Below are 23,237 nucleotides of genomic sequence, written 5' to 3'. Positions count from 1 at the left end.
AGGAAGCCACTCTCCTTAGCATTGACAGGAAGCCCGTCTCCCTAGCATTGGCAGGAAACCCCTCTCCCTAGCATTGACAGGACGCCCCTCTCCCTAGCATTGACAGGAAGCCCCTCTCCCTATCATTGACAGGAAGCCCCTCTCCCTAGCATTGACAGGAAGCCCCTCTCCTTAGCATTGACAGGAAGCCCCTCTACCTAGCATTGAAAGGAAGCCCCTCTCCCTAGCATTGACTGGAAGCCCCTCTCCCTAGCATTGACAGGAAGCCCCTCTCCCTAGCATTGACAGAAAGCCACTCTCCCTAGCATTGACAGGAAGCCCCTCTCCTTAGCATTGACAGGAAGCCCCTCTCCCTAGCATTGGCAGGAAGCCCCTCTCCCTAGCATTGACAGGAAGCCCCTCTCCCTAGTATTGACAGGAAGCCCCTCTCCCTAGCATTGACAGGAAGCCCCTCTCCCTAGCATTGACAGGAAGCCACTCTCCCTAGCATTGACAGGAAGCCCCTCTCCCTAGCATTGACAGGAAGCCCCTCTCCCTAGCATTGACAGGAAGCCCCTCTCCCTAGCATTGACAGAAAGCCCCTCTCCCTAGCATTGACAGAAAGCCCCTCTCCCTAGCATTGACAGGAAGCCCCTCTCCCTAGCATTGACAGAAAGCCCCTCTCCTTAGCATTGACAGGAAGCCCCTCTCCCTAGCATTGACAGGAAGCCCCTCTCCTTAGCATTGACAGGAAGCCCCTCTCCCTAGCATTGACAGGAAGCCCCTCTCCCTAGCATTGACAGGAAGCCCCTCTCCCTAGCATTGACAGAAAGCCCCTCTCCCTAGCATTGACAGGAAGCCCCACTCCTTAGCATTGACAGGAAGCCCCACTCCTTAGCATTGACAGGAAGCCCCTCTCCCTAGCATTGACAGGAAGCCCCTCTCCCTTGCATTGACAGGAAGCCCCTCTCCCTAGCATTGACAGGAAGCCCCCTCCCTAGCATTGACAGGAAGCCCCTCTCCCTATCATTGACAGGAAGCCCCTCTCCCTAGCATTGACAGAAAGCCCCTCTCCCTAGCATTGACAGGAAGCCCCTCTCCCTAGCATTGACAGGAAGCCCCTCTCCTTAGCATTGACAGGAAGCCCCACTCCTTAGCATTGACAGGAAGCCCCTCTCCCTAGCATTGACAGGAAGCCGCTCTCCCTAGCATTGACAGGAAGCCGCTCTCCTTAGCATTGACAGGAAGCCCCTCTCCCTAGCATTGACAGGAAGCCCCTCTCCCTAGCATTGACAGGAAGCCCCTCTCCCTAGCATTGGCAGGAAGCCCCTCTCCCTAGCATTGGCAGAAAGCCTCTCTCCCTAGCATTGACAGGAAGCCGCTCTCCCTAGCATTGACAGGAAGCCCCTCTCCCTTGCATTGACAGGAAGCCCCTCTCCCTAGCATTGGCAGGAAGCCCCTCTCCCTAGCATTGACAGGAAGCCCCTCTCCCTAGCATTGACAGGAAGCCCCTCTCCCTAGCATTGACAGAAAGCCCCTCTCCCTAGCATTGACAGGAAGCCCCTCTCCTTAGCATTGACAGGAAGCCCCACTCCTTAGCATTGACAGGAAGCCCCTCTCCCTAGCATTGACAGAAAGCCCCTCTCCCTAGCATTGACAGGAAGCCCCACTCCTTAGCATTGACAGGAAGCCCCTCTACCTAGTATTGACAGGAGGACCCTCTCCCTAGAATTGACTGGAAGCCCCTCTCCCTAGCATTGACAGGAAGCCCCTCTCCCTAGCATTGACAGAAAGCCCCTCTCCCTAGCATTGACAGGAAGCCACTCTCCCTAGCATTGACAGGAAGCCCCTCTCCCTAGCATTGGCAGGAAACACCTCTCCCTAGCATTGACAGGACGCCCCTCTCCCTAGCATTGACAGGAAGCCCCTCTACCTAGCATTGAGAGGAGGGCCCACTCCCTAGAATTGACTGGAAGGCCCTCTCCCTAGCATAGACAGGAAGCCCCTCTCCCTAGCATTGACAGAAAGCCCCTCTCCCTAGCATTGACAGGAAGCCACTCTCCTTGCATTGACAGGAAGCCCGTCTCCCTAGCATTGGCAGGAAACCCCTCTCCCTAGCATTGACAGGACGCCCCTCTCCCTAGCATTGACAGGAAGCCCCTCTCCCTATCATTGACAGGAAGCCCCTCTCCCTAGCATTGACAGGAAGCCCCTCTCCTTAGCATTGACAGGAAGCCCCTCTACCTAGCATTGAAAGGAAGCCCCTCTCCCTAGAATTGACTGGAAGCCCCTCTCCCTAGCATTGACAGAAAGCCCCTCTCCTTAGCATTGACAGGAAGCCACTCTCCCTAGCATTGACAGGAAGCCCCTCTCCTTGCATTGACAGGAAGACCCTCTCCCTAGCATTGGCAGGAAGCCCCTCTCGCTAGCATTGACAGGAAGCCCCTCTCCCTAGTATTGGCAGGAAGCCCCTCTCCCTAGCATTGACAGGAAGCCGCTCTCCCTAGCATTGACAGGAAGCTCCTCTCCCTAGCATTGACAGGAAGCCCCTCTCCCTTGCATTGACAGGAAGCCCCTCTCCCTAGCATTGACAGGAAGCCCCTCTCCCTAGCATTGACAGAAAGCCCCTCTCCCTAGCATTGACAGGAAGCCCCTCTCCTTAGCATTGACAGAAAGCCCCTCTCCCTAGCATTGACAGGAATCCCCACTCCTTAGCATTGACAGGAAGCCCCTCTCCCTAGCATTGACAGGAAGCCCCTCTCCCAACATTGACAGAAAGTCCCTCTCCCTAGCATTGACAGGAAGCCACTCTCCTTAGCATTGACAGGAAGCCCCTCTCCTTAGCATTGACAGGAAGCCCCTCTCCTTAGCATTGACAGGAAGCCCCTCTCCCTTGCAATGACAGGAAGCCTCTCTCCCTAGCATTGGCAGGAAGCCCCTCTCCCTAGCATTGGCAGGAAGCCCCTCTCCCTAGCATTGACAGGAAGCCCCTATCCCTAGCATTGACAGGAAGCCCCTCTCCCTATCATTGACAGGAAGCCCTCTCCCTAGCATTGACAGAAAGCCCCTCTCCTTAGCATTGACAGAAAGCCCCTCTGCCTATCATTGACAGGAAGCCCCTCTCCCTAGCATTGACAGGAAGCCCCTCTCCCTAGAATTGACTGGAAGCCCCTCTCCCTAGCATTGACAGGAAGCCCCTCTCCCTAGCATTGACAGAAAGCCCCTCTCCCTAGCATTGACAGGAAGCCACTCTCCCTAGCATTGACAGGAAGCCCCTCTCCCTAGCATTGGCAGGAAACACCTCTCCCTAGCATTGACAGGACGCCCCTCTCCCTAGCATTGACAGGAAGCCCCTCTACCTAGCATTGAGAGGAGGGCCCTCTCCCTAGAATTGACTGGAAGGCCCTCTCCCTAGCATTGACAGGAAGCCCCTCTCCCTAGCATTGACAGAAAGCCCCTCTCCCTAGCATTGACAGGAAGCCAATCTCCTTAGCATTGACAGGAAGCCCGTCTCCCTAGCATTGGCAGGAAACCCCTCTCCCTAGCATTGACAGGACGCCCCTCTCCCTAGCATTGACAGGAAGCCCCTCTCCCTATCATTGACAGGAAGCCCCTCTCCCTAGCATTGACAGGAAGCCCCTCTCCTTAGCATTGACAGGAAGCCCCTCTACCTAGCATTGAAAGGAAGCCCCTCTCCCTAGAATTGACTGGAAGCCCCTCTCCCTAGCATTGACAGGAAGCCCCTCTCCTTAGCATTGACAGAAAGCCACTCTCCCTAGCATTGACAGGAAGCCCCTCTCCTTAGCATTGACAGGAAGCCCCTCTCCCTAGCATTGGCAGGAAGCCCCTCTCGCTAGCATTGACAGGAAGCCCCTCTCCCTAGTATTGGCAGGAAGCCCCTCTCCCTAGCATTGACAGGAAGCCGCTCTCCCTAGCATTGACAGGAAGCTCCTCTCCCTAGCATTGACAGGAAGCCCCTCTCCCTTGCATTGACAGGAAGCCCCTCTCCCTAGCATTGACAGGAAGCCCCTCTCTCTAGCATTGACAGAAAGCCCCTCTCCCTAGCATTGACAGGAAGCCACTCTCCTTAGCATTGACAGAAAGACCCTCTCCCTAGCATTGACAGGAAGCCCCACTCCTTAGCATTGACAGGAAGCCCCTCTCCCTAGCATTGACAGAAAGCCCCTCTCCTTAGCATTGACAGAAAGCCCCTCTGCCTATCATTGACAGGAAGCCCCTCTCCCTAGCATTGACAGAACGCCCCTCTCCCTAGCATTGACAGAAAGCCCCTCTCCCTAGCATTGACAGGAAGCCCCTCTCCTTAGCATTGACAGGATGCCCCTCTCCCTAGCATTGACAGGAAGCCCCTCTCCCTAGCATTGACAGGAAGCCCCTCTCCCTAGCATTGACAGAAAGCCCCTCTCCCTAGCATTGACAGGAAGCTCCACTCCTTAGCATTGACAGGAAGCCCCACTCCTTAGCATTGACAGGAAGCCCCTCTCCCTAGCATTGACAGGAAGCCCCTCTCCCTTGCATTGACAGGAAGCCCCTCTCCCTAGCATTGACAGGAAGCCCCCCTCCCTAGCATTGACAGGAAGCCCCTCTCCCTATCATTGACAGGAAGCCCCTCTCCCTAGCATTGACAGAAAGCCCCTCTCCCTAGCATTGACAGGAAGCCCCTCTCCCTAGCATTGACAGGAAGCCCCACTCCTTAGCATTGACAGGAAGCCCCACTCCTTAGCATTGACAGGAAGCCCCTCTCCCTAGCATTGACAGGAAGCCGCTCTCCCTAGCATTGACAGGAAGCCCCTCTCCTTAGCATTGACAGGAAGCCGCACTCCTTAGCATTGACAGGAAGCCCATCTCCCTAGCATTGACAGGAAGCCCCTCTCCTTAGCATTGACAGGAAGCCCCTCTCCCTAGCATTGACAGAAAGCCCCTCTCCCTAGCATTGACAGGAAGCCCCACTCCTTAGCATTGACAGGAAGCCCCTCTACCTAGTATTGACAGGAGGACCCTCTCCCTAGAATTGACTGGAAGCCCCTCTCCCTAGCATTGACAGGAAGCCCCTCTCCCTAGCATTGACAGAAAGCCCCTCTCCCTAGCATTGACAGGAAGCCACTCTCCCTAGCATTGACAGGAAGCCCCTCTCCCTAGCATTGGCAGGAAACACCTCTCCCTAGCATTGACAGGACGCCCCTCTCCCTAGCATTGACAGGAAGCCCCTCTACCTAGCATTGAGAGGAGGGCCCACTCCCTAGAATTGACTGGAAGGCCCTCTCCCTAGCATTGACAGGAAGCCCCTCTCCCTAGCATTGACAGAAAGCCCCTCTCCCTAGCATTGACAGGAAGACACTCTCCTTGCATTGACAGGAAGCCCGTCTCCCTAGCATTGGCAGGAAACCCCTCTCCCTAGCATTGACAGGACGCCCCTCTCCCTAGCATTGACAGGAAGCCCCTCTCCCTATCATTGACAGGAAGCCCCTCTCCCTAGCATTGACAGGAAGCCCCTCTCCTTAGCATTGACAGGAAGCCACTCTACCTAGCATTGAAAGGAAGCCCCTCTCCCTAGAATTGACTGGAAGCCCCTCTCCCTAGCATTGACAGAAAGCCCCTCTCCCTAGCATTGACAGGAAGCCACTCTCCCTAGCATTGACAGGAAGCCCCTCTCCTTGCATTGACAGGAAGACCCTCTCCCTAGCATTGGCAGGAAGCCCCTCTCGCTAGCATTGACAGGAAGCCCCTCTCCCTAGTATTGGCAGGAAGCCCCTCTCCCTAGCATTGACAGGAAGCCGCTCTCCCTAGCATTGACAGGAAGCTCCTCTCCCTAGCATTGACAGGAAGCCCCTCTCCCTTGCATTGACAGGAAGCCCCTCTCCCTAGCATTGACAGGAAGCCCCTCTCCCTAGCATTGACAGAAAGCCCCTCTCCCTAGCATTGACAGGAAGCCCCTCTCCTTAGCATTGACAGAAAGCCCCTCTCCCTAGCATTGACAGGAATCCCCACTCCTTAGCATTGACAGGAAGCCCCTCTCCCTAGCATTGACAGGAAGCCCCTCTCCCAACATTGACAGAAAGTCCCTCTCCCTAGCATTGACAGGAAGCCACTCTCCTTAGCATTGACAGGAAGCCCCTCTCCTTAGCATTGACAGGAAGCCCCTCTCCCTTGCAATGACAGGAAGCCCCTCTCCCTAGCATTGGCAGGAAGCCCCTCTCCCTAGCATTGGCAGGAAGCCCCTCTCCCTAGCATTGACAGGAAGCCCCTATCCCTAGCATTGACAGGAAGCCCCTCTCCCTATCATTGACAGGAAGCCCTCTCCCTAGCATTGACAGAAAGCCCCTCTCCTTAGCATTGACAGAAAGCCCCTCTGCCTATCATTGACAGGAAGCCCCTCTCCCTAGCATTGACAGGAAGCCCCTCTCCCTAGAATTGACTGGAAGCCCCTCTCCCTAGCATTGACAGGAAGCCCCTCTCCCTAGCATTGACAGAAAGCCCCTCTCCCTAGCATTGACAGGAAGCCACTCTCCCTAGCATTGACAGGAAGCCCCTCTCCCTAGCATTGGCAGGAAACACCTCTCCCTAGCATTGACAGGACGCCCCTCTCCCTAGCATTGACAGGAAGCCCCTCTACCTAGCATTGAGAGGAGGGCCCTCTCCCTAGAATTGACTGGAAGGCCCTCTCCCTAGCATTGACAGGAAGCCCCTCTCCCTAGCATTGACAGAAAGCCCCTCTCCCTAGCATTGACAGGAAGCCACTCTCCCTAGAATTGACTGGAAGCCCCTCTCCCTAGCATTGACAGGAAGCCCCTCTCCTTAGCATTGACAGAAAGCCACTCTCCCTAGCATTGACAGGAAGCCCCTCTCCTTAGCATTGACAGGAAGCCCCTCTCCCTAGCATTGGCAGGAAGCCCCTCTCGCTAGCATTGACAGGAAGCCCCTCTCCCTAGTATTGGCAGGAAGCCCCTCTCCCTAGCATTGACAGGAAGCCGCTCTCCCTAGCATTGACAGGAAGCTCCTCTCCCTAGCATTGACAGGAAGCCCCTCTCCCTTGCATTGACAGGAAGCCCCTCTCCCTAGCATTGACAGGAAGCCCCTCTCTCTAGCATTGACAGAAAGCCCCTCTCCCTAGCATTGACAGGAAGCCACTCTCCTTAGCATTGACAGAAAGCCCCTCTCCCTAGCATTGACAGGAAGCCCCACTCCTTAGCATTGACAGGAAGCCCCTCTCCCTAGCATTGACAGAAAGCCCCTCTCCTTAGCATTGACAGAAAGCCCCTCTGCCTATCATTGACAGGAAGCCCCTCTCCCTAGCATTGACAGAACGCCCCTCTCCCTAGCATTGACAGAAAGCCCCTCTCCCTAGCATTGACAGGAAGCCCCTCTCCTTAGCATTGACAGGATGCCCCTCTCCCTAGCATTGACAGGAAGCCCCTCTCCCTAGCATTGACAGGAAGCCCCTCTCCCTAGCATTGACAGAAAGCCCCTCTCCCTAGCATTGACAGGAAGCTCCACTCCTTAGCATTGACAGGAAGCCCCACTCCTTAGCATTGACAGGAAGCCCCTCTCCCTAGCATTGACAGGAAGCCCCTCTCCCTTGCATTGACAGGAAGCCCCTCTCCCTAGCATTGACAGGAAGCCCCACTCCCTAGCATTGACAGGAAGCCCCTCTCCCTATCATTGACAGGAAGCCCCTCTCCCTAGCATTGACAGAAAGCCCCTCTCCCTAGCATTGACAGGAAGCCCCTCTCCCTAGCATTGACAGGAAGCCCCTCTCCTTAGCATTGACAGGAAGCCCCACTCCTTAGCATTGACAGGAAGCCCCTCTCCCTAGCATTGACAGGAAGCCGCTCTCCCTAGCATTGACAGGAAGCCCCTCTCCTTAGCATTGACAGGAAGCCGCACTCCTTAGCATTGACAGGAAGCCCATCTCCCTAGCATTGACAGGAAGCCCCTCTCCTTAGCATTGACAGGAAGCCCCTCTCCCTAGCATTGGCAGGAAGCCCCTCTCCCTAGCATTGGCAGAAAGCCTCTCTCCCTAGCATTGACAGGAAGCCGCTCTCCCTAGCATTGACAGGAAGCCCCTCTCCCTTGCATTGACAGGAAGCCCCTCTCTCTAGCATTGGCAGGAAGCCCCTCTCCCTAGCATTGACAGGAAGCCGCTCTCCCTAGCATTGACAGGAAGCCCCTATCCCTAGCATTGACAGGAAGCCCCTCTCCCTAGCATTGACAGGAAGCCCCTCTCCCTAGCATTGACAGGAAGCCCCTCTCCCTAGCATTGACAGGAAGCCCCTCTCCCTAGCATTGCCAGAAAGCCCCTCTCCCTAGCATTGACAGGAAGCCCCTCTCCTTAGCATTGACAGGAAGCCCCACTCCTTAGCATTGACAGGAAGCCCCTCTCCCTAGCATTGGCAGGAAGCCCCTCTCCCTAGCATTGACAGGAAGCCCCCCTCCCTAGCATTGACAGGAAGCCCCTCTCCCTATCATTGACAGGAAGCCCCTCTCCCTAGCATTGACAGGAAGCCCCTCTCCTTAGCATTGACAGGAAGCCCCTCTCCTTAGCATTGACAGGAAGCCCCACTCCTTAGCATTGACAGGAAGCCCCTCTCCCTAGCATTGACAGGAAGCCCCTCTCCCTAGCATTGACAGGAAGCCCCTCTCCCTAGCATTGACAGGAAGCCCCTCTCCTTAGCATTGACAGGAAGCCCCACTCCTTAGCATTGACAGGAAGCCCATCTCCCTAGCATTGACAGGAAGCCCCTCTCCTTAGCATTGACAGGAAGCCCCTCTCCCTAGCATTGGCAGGAAGCCCCTCTCCCTAGCATTGGCAGAAAGCCTCTCTCCCTAGCATTGACAGGAAGCACCTCTCTCTTGCATTGACAGGAAGCCCTTCTCCCTAGCATTGGCAGGAAGCCCCTCTCCCTAGCATTGGCAGGAAGCTCCTCTCCCTAGCATTGACAGGAAGCCCCTCTCCCTAGCATTGACAGGAAGCCACTCTCCCTAGCATTGACAGGAAGCCCCTCTCCCTAGCATTGACAGGAAGCCCCTCTCCCTTGCATTGACAGGAAGCCCCTCTCCCTAGCATTGCCAGAAAGCCCCTCTCCCTAGCATTGACAGGAAGCCCCTCTCCTTAGCATTGACAGGAAGCCCCACTCCTTAGCATTGACAGGAAGCCCCTCTCCCTAGCATTGGCAGGAAGCCCCTCTCCCTAGCATTGACAGGAAGCCCCCCTCCCTAGCATTGACAGGAAGCCCCTCTCCCTATCATTGACAGGAAGCCCCTCTCCCTAGCATTGACAGGAAGCCCCTCTCCTTAGCATTGACAGGAAGCCCCTCTCCTTAGCATTGACAGGAAGCCCCACTCCTTAGCATTGACAGGAAGCCCCTCTCCCTAGCATTGACAGGAAGCCCCTCTCCCTAGCATTGACAGGAAGCCCCTCTCCCTAGCATTGACAGGAAGCCCCTCTCCTTAGCATTGACAGGAAGCCCCACTCCTTAGCATTGACAGGAAGCCCATCTCCCTAGCATTGACAGGAAGCCCCTCTCCTTAGCATTGACAGGAAGCCCCTCTCCCTAGCATTGTCAGGAAGCCCCTCTCCCTAGCATTGGCAGAAAGCCTCTCTCCCTAGCATTGGCAGAAAGCCTCTCTCCCTAGCATTGACAGGAAGCACCTCTCTCTTGCATTGACAGGAAGCCCTTCTCCCTAGCATTGGCAGGAAGCCCCTCTCCCTAGCATTGGCAGGAAGCCCCTCTCCCTAGCATTGACAGGAAGCCCCTCTCCCTAGCATTGACAGGAAGCCGCTCTCCCTAGCATTGACAGGAAGCCCCTCTCCCTTGCATTGACAGGAAGCCCCTCTCCCTAGCATTGGCAGGAAGCCCCTCTCCCTAGCATTGACAGGAAGCCGCTCTCCCTCGCATTGACAGGAAGCCCCTATCCCTTGCATTGACAGGAAGCCCCTCTCCCTATCATTGACAGGAAGCTCCTCTCCCTAGCATTGACAGGAAGCCCCTCTCCCTAGCATTGACAGGAAGCCCCTCTCCCTAGCATTGCCAGGAAGCCCCTCTCCCTAGCATTGACAGGAAGCCCCTCTCCTTAGCATTGACAGGAAGCCCCACTCCTTAGCATTGACAGGAAGCCCATCTCCCTAGCATTGACAGGAAGCCCCTCTCCTTAGCATTGACAGGAAGCCCCTCTCCCTAGCATTGGCAGGAAGCCCCTCTCCCTAGCATTGGCAGAAAGCCTCTCTCCCTAGCATTGGCAGAAAGCCTCTCTCCCTAGCATTGACAGGAAGCACCTCTCTCTTGCATTGACAGGAAGCCCTTCTCCCTAGCATTGGCAGGAAGCCCCTCTCCCTAGCATTGGCAGGAAGCCCCTCTCCCTAGCATTGACAGGAAGCCCCTCTCCCTAGCATTGACAGGAAGCCGCTCTCCCTAGCATTGACAGGAAGCCCCTCTCCCTTGCATTGACAGGAAGCCCCTCTCCCTAGCATTGGCAGGAAGCCCCTCTCCCTAGCATTGACAGGAAGCCGCTCTCCCTCGCATTGACAGGAAGCCCCTATCCCTCGCATTGACAGGAAGCCCCTCTCCCTATCATTGACAGGAAGCTCCTCTCCCTAGCATTGACAGGAAGCCCCTCTCCCTAGCATTGACAGGAAGCCCCTCTCCCTAGCATTGCCAGAAAGCCCCTCTCCCTAGCATTGACAGGAAGCCCCTCTCCTTAGCATTGACAGGAAGCCCCACTCTTTAGCATTGACAGGAAGCCCCTCTCCTTAGCATTGACAGGAAGCCCCTCTCCCTTGCATTGACAGGAAACCCCTCTCCCTAGCATTGACAGGAAGCCCCTCTCCTTAGCATTGACAGGAAGCCCCTCTCCTTAGCATTGACAGGAAGCCCCTCTCCCTAGCATTGACTGGAAGCCCCTCTCCCTAGCATTGACAGGAAGCCCCTCTCCCTAGCATTGACAGGAAGCCCCCCTCCTTAGCATTGACAGGAAGCCCCTCTCCTTAGCATTGACAGGAAGCCCCTCTCCTTAGCATTGACAGGAAGCCCCTCTCCTTAGCATTGATAGGAAGCCCCTCTCCCTAGCATTGACAGGAAGCCCCTCTCATTTGAATTCAGTTGTATTGGAGGTACAGCACTAAACCAGGAAACAGTCACCAATACTTCTGTTGCTCTCACCAGTTCTTTCCTGAGCCACCCCACAGCCTCATCGATGTTCTTAAATCTCCTCAGCAGTCCAGAGGGCAGGCTGTGCTTCCAGATCAAACCCGAGGTCAGGAAGCTCTCTCTGGTCTCCCCCGGCTGTCGTCTGGGCTTCTCCTGCTCCTCTTGTCGCTCTGCATGGAACTCCTGTTGTATCTGTGGTTCAGCCAGACATTTGGTGCTCTGACTGTCTGACCTGCCCTCACTCTGGGACACTAGCCGTTGCTCTTCTGGCCCCACTAAGTCCCTGGTGCTCTGCTGTGGTATGATCAGGGCTTTGGTGCTACGGGCCTCTAAAAGGGTCTTCCACTCGAGGTAGGACAGCCTCCGTGTTTCCAGCCTCAGCTTCTGCGCCAGGGCTTTGAGGGTCATCAGATGGTCTTCTGAAGCCGAACCCACCTTCTCCTCCTCCTCCACCTGGTCAATCAATCAAACAAATGTGTTTTTATTAATTTATTAAAGCCTGTTTTAATTCAGAAAATTGTGCTTTACAGTAACCCGGCCTAGACCCCAAAGAAGAAGCACAGTGGAAAAACTAGCTTCGCGAGCCACACTGTCGCGAGCTGACATAAATATATGCTACATGTACTGTATGAAGCTCGCAAGATCAGTGTGGCTTGCGAGGCTATTGGGGAAAAATTCCCTAGAAGGTCAGTGTGGCTCGCGAGGCTATTGGGGAAAAACTCCCTAGAAGGTCAGTGTGGCTCGCGAGCCTATTGGGGAAAAACTCCCTAGAAGGTCAGTGTGGCTCGCGAGCCTATTGGGAAAAACTCCCTAGAAAATCAGTGTGGCTCGTGAGGCTATTGGGGAAAAACTCCCTAGAAGGTCGGTGTGGCTCGCGAGCCTATTGGGAAAAACTCCTTAGAAGGTCAGTGTGGCTCGTGAGGCTATTGGGAAAAACTCCCTAGAAGATCAGTGTGGCTCGCGAGGCTATTGGGGAAAAACTCCCTAGAATGAAGAAACCTACAGAGAAACCAGGCTCAGATGGGAGGCCCATTCTCTTTTGGCAGTATACCGGGTATGGTCATTAGGGACAGATTGTTTCTCACCTGGTCTGTCTCTTCCACCTGGTCTGTCTCTTCCACCTGGTCCCAGGCACTATACACCTTGATCCTGGGGGTGGAGCCTGCTTCCATGACAACCCAGGAATAAGAACCACACGTGGCCACCAGAATCAAACTAGTGGTAGCAGTCAAGAGAAGTTGGTCGCAGTATGATGTACTCTTCACCGGGGGCCTCCGTCGCTCTGACTTGTGTTTGTGAGAGGGTGGTTGTAGATCTTGTGAGAATAGATTAGAACAATTCTTTGTTCTACCTGTGTTCTAGATTGTTGTAGCTCTACGCTGTAAAATGGTGGTTATGGCCCTTTGTGTTGTGGTTTAATTAAATGTAATAGATAATCCTCTGTGGGTGTGAGAAGGAAGTTGTAGATCTTGCATCATCATTCTGACTGGCTCTGATGGTTTCTTTATGAGGACAGCACAAAGACAAGAGGTAATCCAGATTAGGATTTAAGGCACTTTGAAAAGTCTCCTTCATTGAGAGCTCCCTCTTCAAAGCTTCCTCTGTGTATCCTTGGTGTTTCCAGTCTGGGATGAGGATGAGATGTCCTCTTGTGTCTACGAATCAAAGACACGAACAAAGAAAACAATGATGTCAAATATAATGGGTTTTTTTTCACACTTGCTGAGTAAAGCAGATTGAAGCTTCTCTGGACTGACAAAATCAGAAATGACTTGACTAAAATGATTCAGCTCAGCCTTAGTTCCCACTGTCTGTTGACATAGGAGTTTTATACAGGCTTCTGTGTCCCGAATGGCACCCTACTATTCCCTAGTCATACGTGGTGCAGTGTGAAGGTAACAGGGAACAGTTTGGAACGCAGCAGTACAGTATACAGGTAACAGGAAACCGTTTGGAATGCAGCAGTACAGTATACAGGTAACAGGAAACCGTTTGGAACGCAGCCATACAGGTAACAGGAAACCGTTTGGAACGCAGCCGTACAGTATACAGGTAACAGGAAACAGTTTGGAACGCAGCCGTACAGTATACAGGTAACAGGAAACCGTTTGGAACGCAGCCGTACAGTATACAGGTAACAGGAAACCGTTTGGAACGCAGCCGTACAGTATACAGGTAACAGGAAACCGTTTGGAACGCAGCCGTACAGTATACAGGTAACAGGAAACCTTTTGGAACGCAGCCGTACAGTATACAGGTAACAGGAAACCGTTTGGAACGCAGCAGTACAGTATACAGGTAACAGGAAACCTTTTGGAACGCTGCCGTACAGTATACAGGTAACAGGAAACCGTTTGGAACGCAGCAGTACAGTATACAGGTAACAGGAAACCGTTTGGAACACAGCAGTACAGTATACAGTTAACAGGAAACCGTTTGGAACGCAGCAGTACAGTATACAGGTAACAGGAAACCGTTTGGAACGCAGCCGTACAGTACAGTACTGTCTGACATGAAATATGCCCTTGGTTTCATTTCTATCAGGTCTATCAGATCACTGACATTCCTATCACACATAATGTACATCTACATTCAAATCCATAGTAACTAAGACAGGAGTTGTCTTAAAACCTGTTGTGGATAGGGGGCAGTATTTTCACGGCCGGATAAAAAACTTACCGATTTAATCTGGTTACTACTCTTGCCCAGAAACTAGAATATGCATATAATTAGTAGATTTGGATAGAAAACACTCTAAAGTTTCTAAAACTGTTTGAATGGTGTCTGTGAGTATAACAGAACTCATATGGCAGGCAAAAACCTGAGAAGATTCCAAGCAGGAAGTGGCCTGTCTGACAATTTGTAGTCCTTCTGTTGCATCTCTATCGAAATTACAGCATCTGAGCTGTTACGTGACACTTTCTAAGGCTTCCATTGGCTCGCTAAAGCCTTCAGAAAGTGGATTGACGCGTCTCCTGTCTCTGGGCAGATAACAGCAGCACAGTTTGTCAGTGGACTGCCTGGGGACAGAGAGACTGGAGATGAGCGTTCACGAGACCTCGCCATTTTTTTCTTTCCCTCTTTGAATGAATACAACATTGTCCGGTTGGAATATTATCGCTATTTTACGAGAAAAATAGCATAAAAATTGATTTTAAACAGCGTTTGACATGCTTCTAAGTACGGTAATGGAACATTTTTTTTTTAAATGTCACGAAATGCGCTCGCGCGTTACCCTTTGGATAGTGACCTGAACGCAAGGACAAAACTGAGGTTTTTGGATATAACTATGGATTATTTGGAACCAAAACAACATTTGTTGTAGAAGTAGAAGTCCTGGGAGTGCATTCTGACGAAGAACAGCAAAGGTAATCCAATTTTTCGAATAGTTATTCTGAGTTTAGTGAGCCCCGAAGTTGGCGGGTGTCTGAATAGCTAGCCTGTGATGGCTGAGCTATGTACTCAGAATATTGCAAAATGTGCTTTCGCCGAAAATCTATTTTAAAATCTGACATAGCGATTGCATAAAGGAGTTCTGTATCTATAATTCTTAAAATAATTGTTATGTATTTTGTCAATGTTTATGATGAGTAATTTAGTAATTTCACCGGAAGTTTTCGGTGGGTATGCTAGTTCTGAACATCACATGCTAATGTAAAAAGCTGGTTTTTGATATAAATATGAACTTGATTGAACAGAACATGCATGTATTGTATAACATAATGTCCTAGGAGTGTCATCTGATGAAGATCATCAAAGGTTAGTGCTGCATTTAGCTGTGGTTTGGGTTTTTGTGACATATATGCTTGCTTTGAAAATGGCTGTGTGATTATTTTTGGCAGGGTACTCTCCTGACATAATCTAATGTTTTGCTTTCGCTGTAAAGCCTTTTTGAAATCGGACAGTGTGGTTGGATTAACGAGAGTCTTATCTTTGAAATGGTGTAAAATAGTCATATGTTTGAGATATTGAAGTTATAGCATTTTTAAGGTTTTTGTATTTCGTGCCACGCTCTACCATTGGATATTTGGCGAGGCGTTCCGCTAGTGGAACGTCTGTCCTCAACAGGTTTTAATGTATAATATAATTCATTTTTTATTGTTCTTCTTTAGTTTTTTTATCCTCATGTTGTGTAGTAAATATTTGAGTTTATATTTTTGTAGTTTTTTTCCTGTGAAGCACATTGTGCTGTATTCCATGTTTGAAAAGTTCTGTATAAATAAAGTTTGATTTGATTAGAATGCAGGGGTTCTCAAACCTCTCCTCGCGGAGACACGTGACCCCCCCCCCCAGACTATTTCACTAATTTCATAGCTCTGAACTAGCTCACTTGAGTCATCTTTTCAATGGCTTCATAATGAATTCCTTCATAAAGAATTAACACGTTCAATCGATTCCTGATTCATGTTGAATCAGGTGTATATAAAGCTCTGAATCAAATCAAATCCTTTGAACAAGATGGGAGGTCCCCGAGGAGAGGTTTTGAGAAACCGCTGTTACAATACAGACTCTAGAATGACCATCAAGCCAATGAGAAACGTTGTAGAATCAGTAACAGATGGGTTTTTTTTGTGTGTAACAACCGTACCAAAAAGACCTAACATCTTCAATGGAATGCAATCAGGTTTTTAGGTCTTGCCACAGCACTGTTTCAGCAACATTGAAGGTTTTAAATGACATCCACTGTGCTCTTGACAAGAAGTTACATTGTGCTGTCTGTTTTTATTAATTTGTCGAAAGGCTTTTGACACCGTGGACCATGCTGTGTTAGAGCAAAGGTTAAAATGTTGTGGAATTACTGGTCATGCTCTAGATTGGTTTATAAATTACCTATCAAATCGTACACAATGTGTAAATGGCGGACGGTTGCAAATCGGAGTCCATAGAGGTGTGCTCAGGTGTTCCGCAAGGTTCTATTTTGGGCCCACTGTTGTTCATTTTGTATATCAACAACATTGGGGATCTTATTGAAACAGCTGATGTTCATTTTTATGCAGATGATACTGCTCTTTATTCAAGTGGTAGTAGTTTATCTTTAGCTTTTGAAAATGCCCAAAGAGCATTTAACATCATACAACAGAATCTGTATGATTTTAAAGCTGATTCTAAATTCGGGTAAAACAAAATGCATGATATTTCCAAATGCCAGGCATGTTAACAAATCATGTCATTGCTACATTGGCTGGACATAATATAGAGCAAGTTAAAGTGTACAAATATTTGGGTGTGTGGGTTGATGATAAGCTGAGCTTCACTGTGCATGTAGAGAACTGTAGCTCAAGGTTCTAGCTTGGTTCTAGCTAGAATGTAGCTCAAGGTGAAAATAGGTTTTTATTACTGGCATAAGGCTTGTTTTTCTTTTGAGGCCAGGAAGGAGCTGGTACGATGTACATTACTGCCGATTTTAGATTGTAGTGATGTTATATATATCCAGGCCTCAGCCACTACCCTGAGAGCACTTGATTCAGTGTATCATGCAGCCCTCAGGTTCATTACAAATCAAAAAAATATAACACATCATTGTGATCTCTACAGCGCTGTTGGCTGGTCGTCATTGACCTTGCGTAGGCTTAAACACTGGTATACACTGATTTATAAGGCCATATTGGGTAAAATGCTATTTTATCTCTGTTCTTTTTTAGTCAGATTGGTAAATAAATATAAATTACGGTCCCATTCTCATTTACGTCTAGCAGTACCAAAAATTAGAACAGGTCATGGTAGAAATAGTTTTAGTTACTCAGCTCCGTGGTCCTGGAAATCTATCCTGAACATTTTAAAATGTGATGATTTAGTTTCGTTGGTGGAGTTTAAACACTTGATTGATGTATATATTAGAGAAGAGTGTAATTGTTTTTAGGCCAGATGTTTTTAGTCAAGATGTTTGTGTTTTTAAATGTAATATATTTTTGTTGTACTGTATGTGTGTTTATAGTTGTTTAATGTTGTGTTAGTGTATGTAATTGTTGTACTGTATGTGTGTTTATAGTGTTGTTTAATGTTGTGTTAGTGTATGTGTGTTTATAGTTGTGTTTAATGTTGTGTTAGTGTATGTAATTGTTGTACTGTATGTGTGTTTATAGTTGTGTTTAATGTTGTGTTAGTGTATGTAATTGTTGTACTGTATGTGTGTTTATAGTTGTGTTTAATGTTGTGTTAGTGTATGTGATTGTTGTACTGTGTGTGTTTATAGTTGGGTTTAATGTTGTGTGTGTGTGTTTATAGTTGTGTTTAATGTTGTGTTAGTGTATGTAATTTGTATTGTCTGAAACGTTGTTCCCCTGCTGCTATTGGACCAGGTCTCTCTTGGAAAAGAGATGTTATCTCAATGAGAATAAACCTGTATAAATAAAGGTTAAATAAATAAATAAAAACAAGTGTGGCTGAAATAGCCACTAATTTCCACTAATTTAAAGGCGTGTCCACATACTTATGGCCATGCAGTGTACATCAACATATTTTGATGGGGTTTTAATCTGCTATTTCCATTTGTGTTTTTAACGTAATATGAAATTGTTGTATTGTATGTGTGTTTATAGTTGTGTTTAATGTTGTGTTAGTGTATGTAAGTTGTTTTGTCTGAAACGTTGTTCCCCCTGCTGCTATTGGACCAGGTCTCTCTTGGAAAAGAGATGTTATCTCAATGAGAATAAACCTGTATAAATAAAGGTAAAATAAAATTTTAAAAATAAAAAAACTACTGATATGGTTTTGTGGGAACTACTTCATAGCTGTTGGTTGTTGCCATGCATTACCAATAAATAATGTACAACCTAGCGTGCCTTGCAAACCAGTCAGAAACAAGTATTCAACAATGTGGTAGAAATGTCATCCTATGTCAGCACTCCTACTCTGAGACGGTTGATACATGCCCCAGACCTAATCTCTCCGACTCCAACTTTAGACCTTAATTAATACAACACATCAACCAATGATCTTACAGAGATCAGCAGTCCTGCCAAAAACACACCTCTCCTCTCTCTTGGCTTACTACACTGAACAACAAAATGTAAACGCAATATGTAACGATTTAAAAGATTTTACTGAGTTTACAGTTCATATATGGAAATCAGTCAATTGAAATAAATTCATTAGGCCCTAATACATTTCATTTCACGTGACTGAATACAGATATGCATCTGTTGGTCACGGATTTAAAAAAGGTAGTGGCGTAGATTAGAAAACCAGTCAGTATCTGGGGTGACCACCATTTTCCTCATGCAGCGTTACACATCTCCTTCACGTAGAGTTGATCAGGCTGTTGATTGTGGCCTGGGGAATGTTGTCCCACTCCTCTTCAATGGCTGTGTGAAGTTGCTGGATATTGGGGGGAACTGGAACACGCTGTCGTACACGTCGACCCAGAGCATCCCAAACATGCTCAACGGGTGACATGTCTGGTGAGTATGCAGGCCATGGAAGAACTGGGACATTTTTAGCTTCCAGGAATTGGGGCCGTGCATTATCATGCTGAAACATGAGGTGATGGCGGCAGATGAATGGCACGACAATGGGCCTCGGGATCTTGTCACAGTAACTCTGTGCATTAAAATTGCAATCGATAAAATGCAATTATGTTTGTTGTCCGTAGCTTATGCCTGCCGATACTATAACCCCACCTTCACCATAGGGCCCTCTGTTCAGTGGGTGGTGACTCAGTCCAGTCCAGTAACACGACATTTAGTGGGTGGTGACTCAGTCCAGTAACATGACATTTAGTGGGTGGTGATTTAGTCCAGTAACATGACATTTAGTGGGTGGTGACTCAGGCCAGTAACATGACAATTAGTGGGTGGTGACTCAGTCCAGTAACATGACATTTAGTGGGTGGTGACTCAGTCCAGTAACATGACATTTAGTGGGTGTGACTCAGTCCAGTAACATGACATTTAGTGGGTGGTGACTCAGTCCAGTAACATGACATTTAGTGGGTGGTGACTCAGTCCAGTAACATGACATTTAGTGGGTGGTGACTCAGTCCAGTAACATGACATTTAGTGGGTGGTGACTCAGTCCAGTAACATGACATTTAGTGGGTTGTGACTCAGTCCAGTAACATGACATTTAGTGGGTGGTGACTCAGTCCAGTAACATGACATTTAGTGGGTGGTGACTCAGTCCACTAACATGACATTTAGTGGGTGGTGACTCAGTCCAGTAACATGACATGCCAAACTGTGGTCTGACCAGTAGCCAACATGTCTGGTTATATTTCCATCAGGGACATGACGTCAATGGTTGTATTTTTTTTAAAATGACACCTAGTTGACTATTTATTAAATAGTATGTCACTTGGGGTTCACCAATGTCTACAGAGTAAACACGTCCATTTTGTAGGCTAGCTAGGCTACTGTGTATCTCCCTAAATCATCACAATAATACAGTCTGCTTGTGTGAATTAAAGGAAGATCCGAGCTTGGTGTACATCTCAAATGACACCCTTGTCCCTATTTAGTACACTACTAAGGCCAGAGCCCTAGTGCCCTATATAGGGACTAGGATGCCACTTGGGAAGCAAGCATAACCTCTTGACATTGTTACAATCTCTCTCCTCTCTTCAGTCATGGTAGGTAGGGGTGATGTGATTGCATTGTCACTCCTCAATCAAATAGAATGCATGTTTTTTTTTCTTCTCATCTTTATTCAGATCGGACTCTTTTGTTGACAAAAACGTTTTCTTAATCAAGATATTGCTGAACTTTTCATGTTCAGTCTTGTAGTCACACAAACACACACACACACATCACTATTGATCATACAGAAGGCTATAGATATATTTTATTGATCAACAAGGAACTGTGATAAAAAATGTGCGCTAAATAAATACGAAATAACGTGTGCACTGCGCCCTACAATTTATAGGCTGTATCCCCTTTTGCAATAACATTGCAGTAAGATTGAAGCGCGTTCAGAATATGTCAACTGTATCTACAAAGCCTTTAGACGACATTAGAGCTGCCATGAGAAAAGGCCAGACAGTAGACTACGCATGCAGTTGGAGTTAATATTCCAACCACGTCCAAAAATTCTCATGGCAGTTTCTGGCATTTCTTTTTCGGGGGTGGGGGGGAAACCTTTATAAAATGTTTTAGATTAGCCCTGTGCTGCGTTACGCGGTAGTATATTATGACGTTTGAATGACTGAATGACTTCAGAGATTGAAGATGATACATTTATTGAAATGAGCAATGTGATATTCCAGTTCATTGGATAAACCAGTGATGTTACATGTTGCGCTGTATAGCCTTTTCTACGGCTAAAATACATCATGCTCAAGTCTGCTTCTCTTACGTAGGCCTGAATTATGATAGAATTTAAAGCAGTGTTGGAATCCGCTATTACCAAACAAAAATCAGACGCATGCATGGCGCACATTTACCTGGAACGTTCCCGTAACCTAATACGCAATCGGATTAAATGCAGTCCATCCCTGATTAAAGGTAATTCATTGAAGAGAGGCTTGAGTTCACCCGCTATCAGTGATATAAGTAACAGTTCTTTTAGTCCGAATTCAGTCCACTTTGTTTAAGTGAATGTAGAGGATAGTGATGGGTCGTTCACGAACGAGCGGCTCTTTTTGAATGAATCTTTTTGTTGAACGTCGGGAACCGAATCGCATCGGTGAAAGAGCCGTTCATTTGGCTCCCTGATTTGCATATTGCTACTGTTTTTTTAAACTTAAAACAACGTTTTCTGCAGATAAATTACAAAATAATTATGTAAAGAGGGTGAATCCTCACTGTATAAACAATACATAGTGGGAGAGCGCGTCAATCTGGTCCACGCTGATTTTTCAGAGCGTAAAAAATAAAAAAAATAATTGCTGGCCATCTGACATAATGGTAGTCTAACTTTTGGTCTTTATATTGAAGATTTGCAATTTTCTTTATGGTTCTAGGTCCATTTTTAAACATTTTGAACGTAGAACGGTTTGGGAGCCAAATGAGCCGGTTACTTTACATGAACCGAGCCAAATGAGCCGATTCACTAAAAATACTCGGAATGCCCATCACTAGTGAGGGGAGCAGAGGAGGGGCAAAAACAGTTGAGTCAGGAGACCGAGGTTGCCAGGAGACGCCTCGGGAATGCCAGTCAAGTCTCGGCCTGTTTGTTTCCCAAATGGCGCCATATTCCCTTTATAGTGCACTGCTTTTGACCAGGGCCCATAGGACTAGTGAACAGGGCGCCATTGAGACCGTTAACTCCGTGCCCCCAGGCTGCGTTGAACCAACGCTGAAGCAACTGTGACAGAAGCAAAATATTTAGATTATTTTGGTTTTATTTTACTCAACAACAGAAACACTACTGTTTTTACAAAAGGGGAATATATAGAAATAGGGCGAAATAGACAAAGGCATCAGAGATTGAACACATTTTCTGTGCTTCAAAGAAAGCATTTGAAAATTGAACAACAAAAAATGTAAATGACAGAAATGTGTCCTTAATAGCTTGTTTATATTTTGAAAATGCCAAACCCGTGACCTGGATTAAGCCATCCCCTATAGAAACAGGGCGGAAGGTAGCCTAGTGGTGAGAGCGTTGGTGGATCAAATCCCCGAGCGGACAAGGTAAAAATCTGTCGTTCTGCCCCAGAACAAGGCAGTTAACCCACTGTTCTTTGGCCGTCATTATAAATAATAATTTGTTCTTAACTGACTTGCCTAGTTAAATACAAGTTAAAAAATACAGACACTAAATAATACATTTGTTTCATCTACATTAGCCTAACCAAAAAGGGGGTAGCCTATCATCAGGGATCAATATCCTCATTAAAGTTAGGCCATTTTTGCTGTTGTCGGGATATGAGAGCAATCTAATCAGACTTCCCTCTACTTATTTATGCCACAATACACGTGTTAAAAGGAGGATCCCAGTAATGATGAGTTTATGGCATTATCATTGGATCCACCTAATCATCCGCAGCTTCCAATTGGCTCATTCATCCCCCCTCCTCTCCCCTAAAACTATTCCCCAGGTCGTTGCTGTAAATGAGAACGTGAGAGTACTATAACAACGTGTATACAATAATAATTTATATACTTTAACAACTTATATACAATAATAACATATATACAATAATAACTTATATACTATAACAACTTATATACAATAATAACATATATACTATAATAACGTATGTACTATAACAACGTATATACTATAACAACGTATATACAATAATAACTTATATACTATAACAACTTATAACAACTATAACAACTTATAACAACTATAACAACTTGTATACTATAACAACTTATAACAACTATAACAACTTATATACAATAATAACTTATATACTATCACAACGTATATACTATAACAACATATATACTATAACAGCTTATATACTATAACAACTTATACACTATAATAACATATATACTATAATAACTTATATACTATAACAACTTATATACTATAATAACAAATATAATAACAACTTATATACTATAACAACTTATATACTATAATAACTTATATACTATAATAACATATATACTATAACAACTTATATACTATAATAACTTATATACTATAACAACTTATATACTATAACAACTTATATACTATAATAACATATATACTATAAGGTATATATAATAATAACTTATATACTATAACAACTTATATACAATAACAACTTATATACAATAATAACATATATACTATAATAACTTATAAAACTATAATAACGTACATACTTTAATAACTTATATACTATAATAACATATATACTATAACATATTTACTATAATAACATACATACTATAATAACATATATACTGTAACAAATACTATAATAACATATACTATAATATCTTATACTATAATAACATATGTACTATAGCATATACTATAATAACATATACTATAATAGCTTATATGCTATAATAATAAAAAAATATCCAAAACTTGGAACATCCCACAGAGCACCATTAAATCCATTATTAAAAAATGGAAAGAATATGGCACAACAACAAACCTGCCAAGAGAGGGCTGCCCACAAAAACTCACGGAACAGGCAAGGAGAGCATTAATCAGAGAGGCAACAAAGAGACCAAAGATAACCCTGAAGGAGCTGCAAAGCTCCAC

General features: G+C 47.1%; 1 protein-coding gene across 1 annotated transcript in view; it reads right to left on the bottom strand.

Moving 5' to 3' along the window:
* The window catches only part of fam167ab (family with sequence similarity 167 member Ab), a 29,062-nt gene extending 8,321 nt beyond the window's left edge, over nt 1-20,741 (bottom strand). The window contains exons 1-3 of the mRNA XM_014143626.2: nt 20,521-20,741; nt 12,227-12,796; nt 11,154-11,594 (exon numbers count right to left, since the gene is read on the bottom strand). Of these exons, the coding sequence (XP_013999101.1) occupies nt 11,154-11,594; nt 12,227-12,313 (528 nt within the window). The 5' untranslated portion in view covers nt 12,314-12,796; nt 20,521-20,741. The remainder of the gene's footprint in view (nt 1-11,153; nt 11,595-12,226; nt 12,797-20,520) is intronic.
* Nucleotides 20,742-23,237: the final 2,496 nt, after the last annotated feature.

Source organism: Salmo salar, chromosome ssa15 (genome assembly GCF_905237065.1).
Source record: "Salmo salar chromosome ssa15, Ssal_v3.1, whole genome shotgun sequence".
In the NCBI taxonomy this organism is placed as follows: Eukaryota; Metazoa; Chordata; class Actinopteri; order Salmoniformes; family Salmonidae; genus Salmo; species Salmo salar.
The sequence above is the reverse complement of the archived record's forward strand: the minus strand, read 5'-3'. Positions and strand labels throughout refer to the sequence as shown.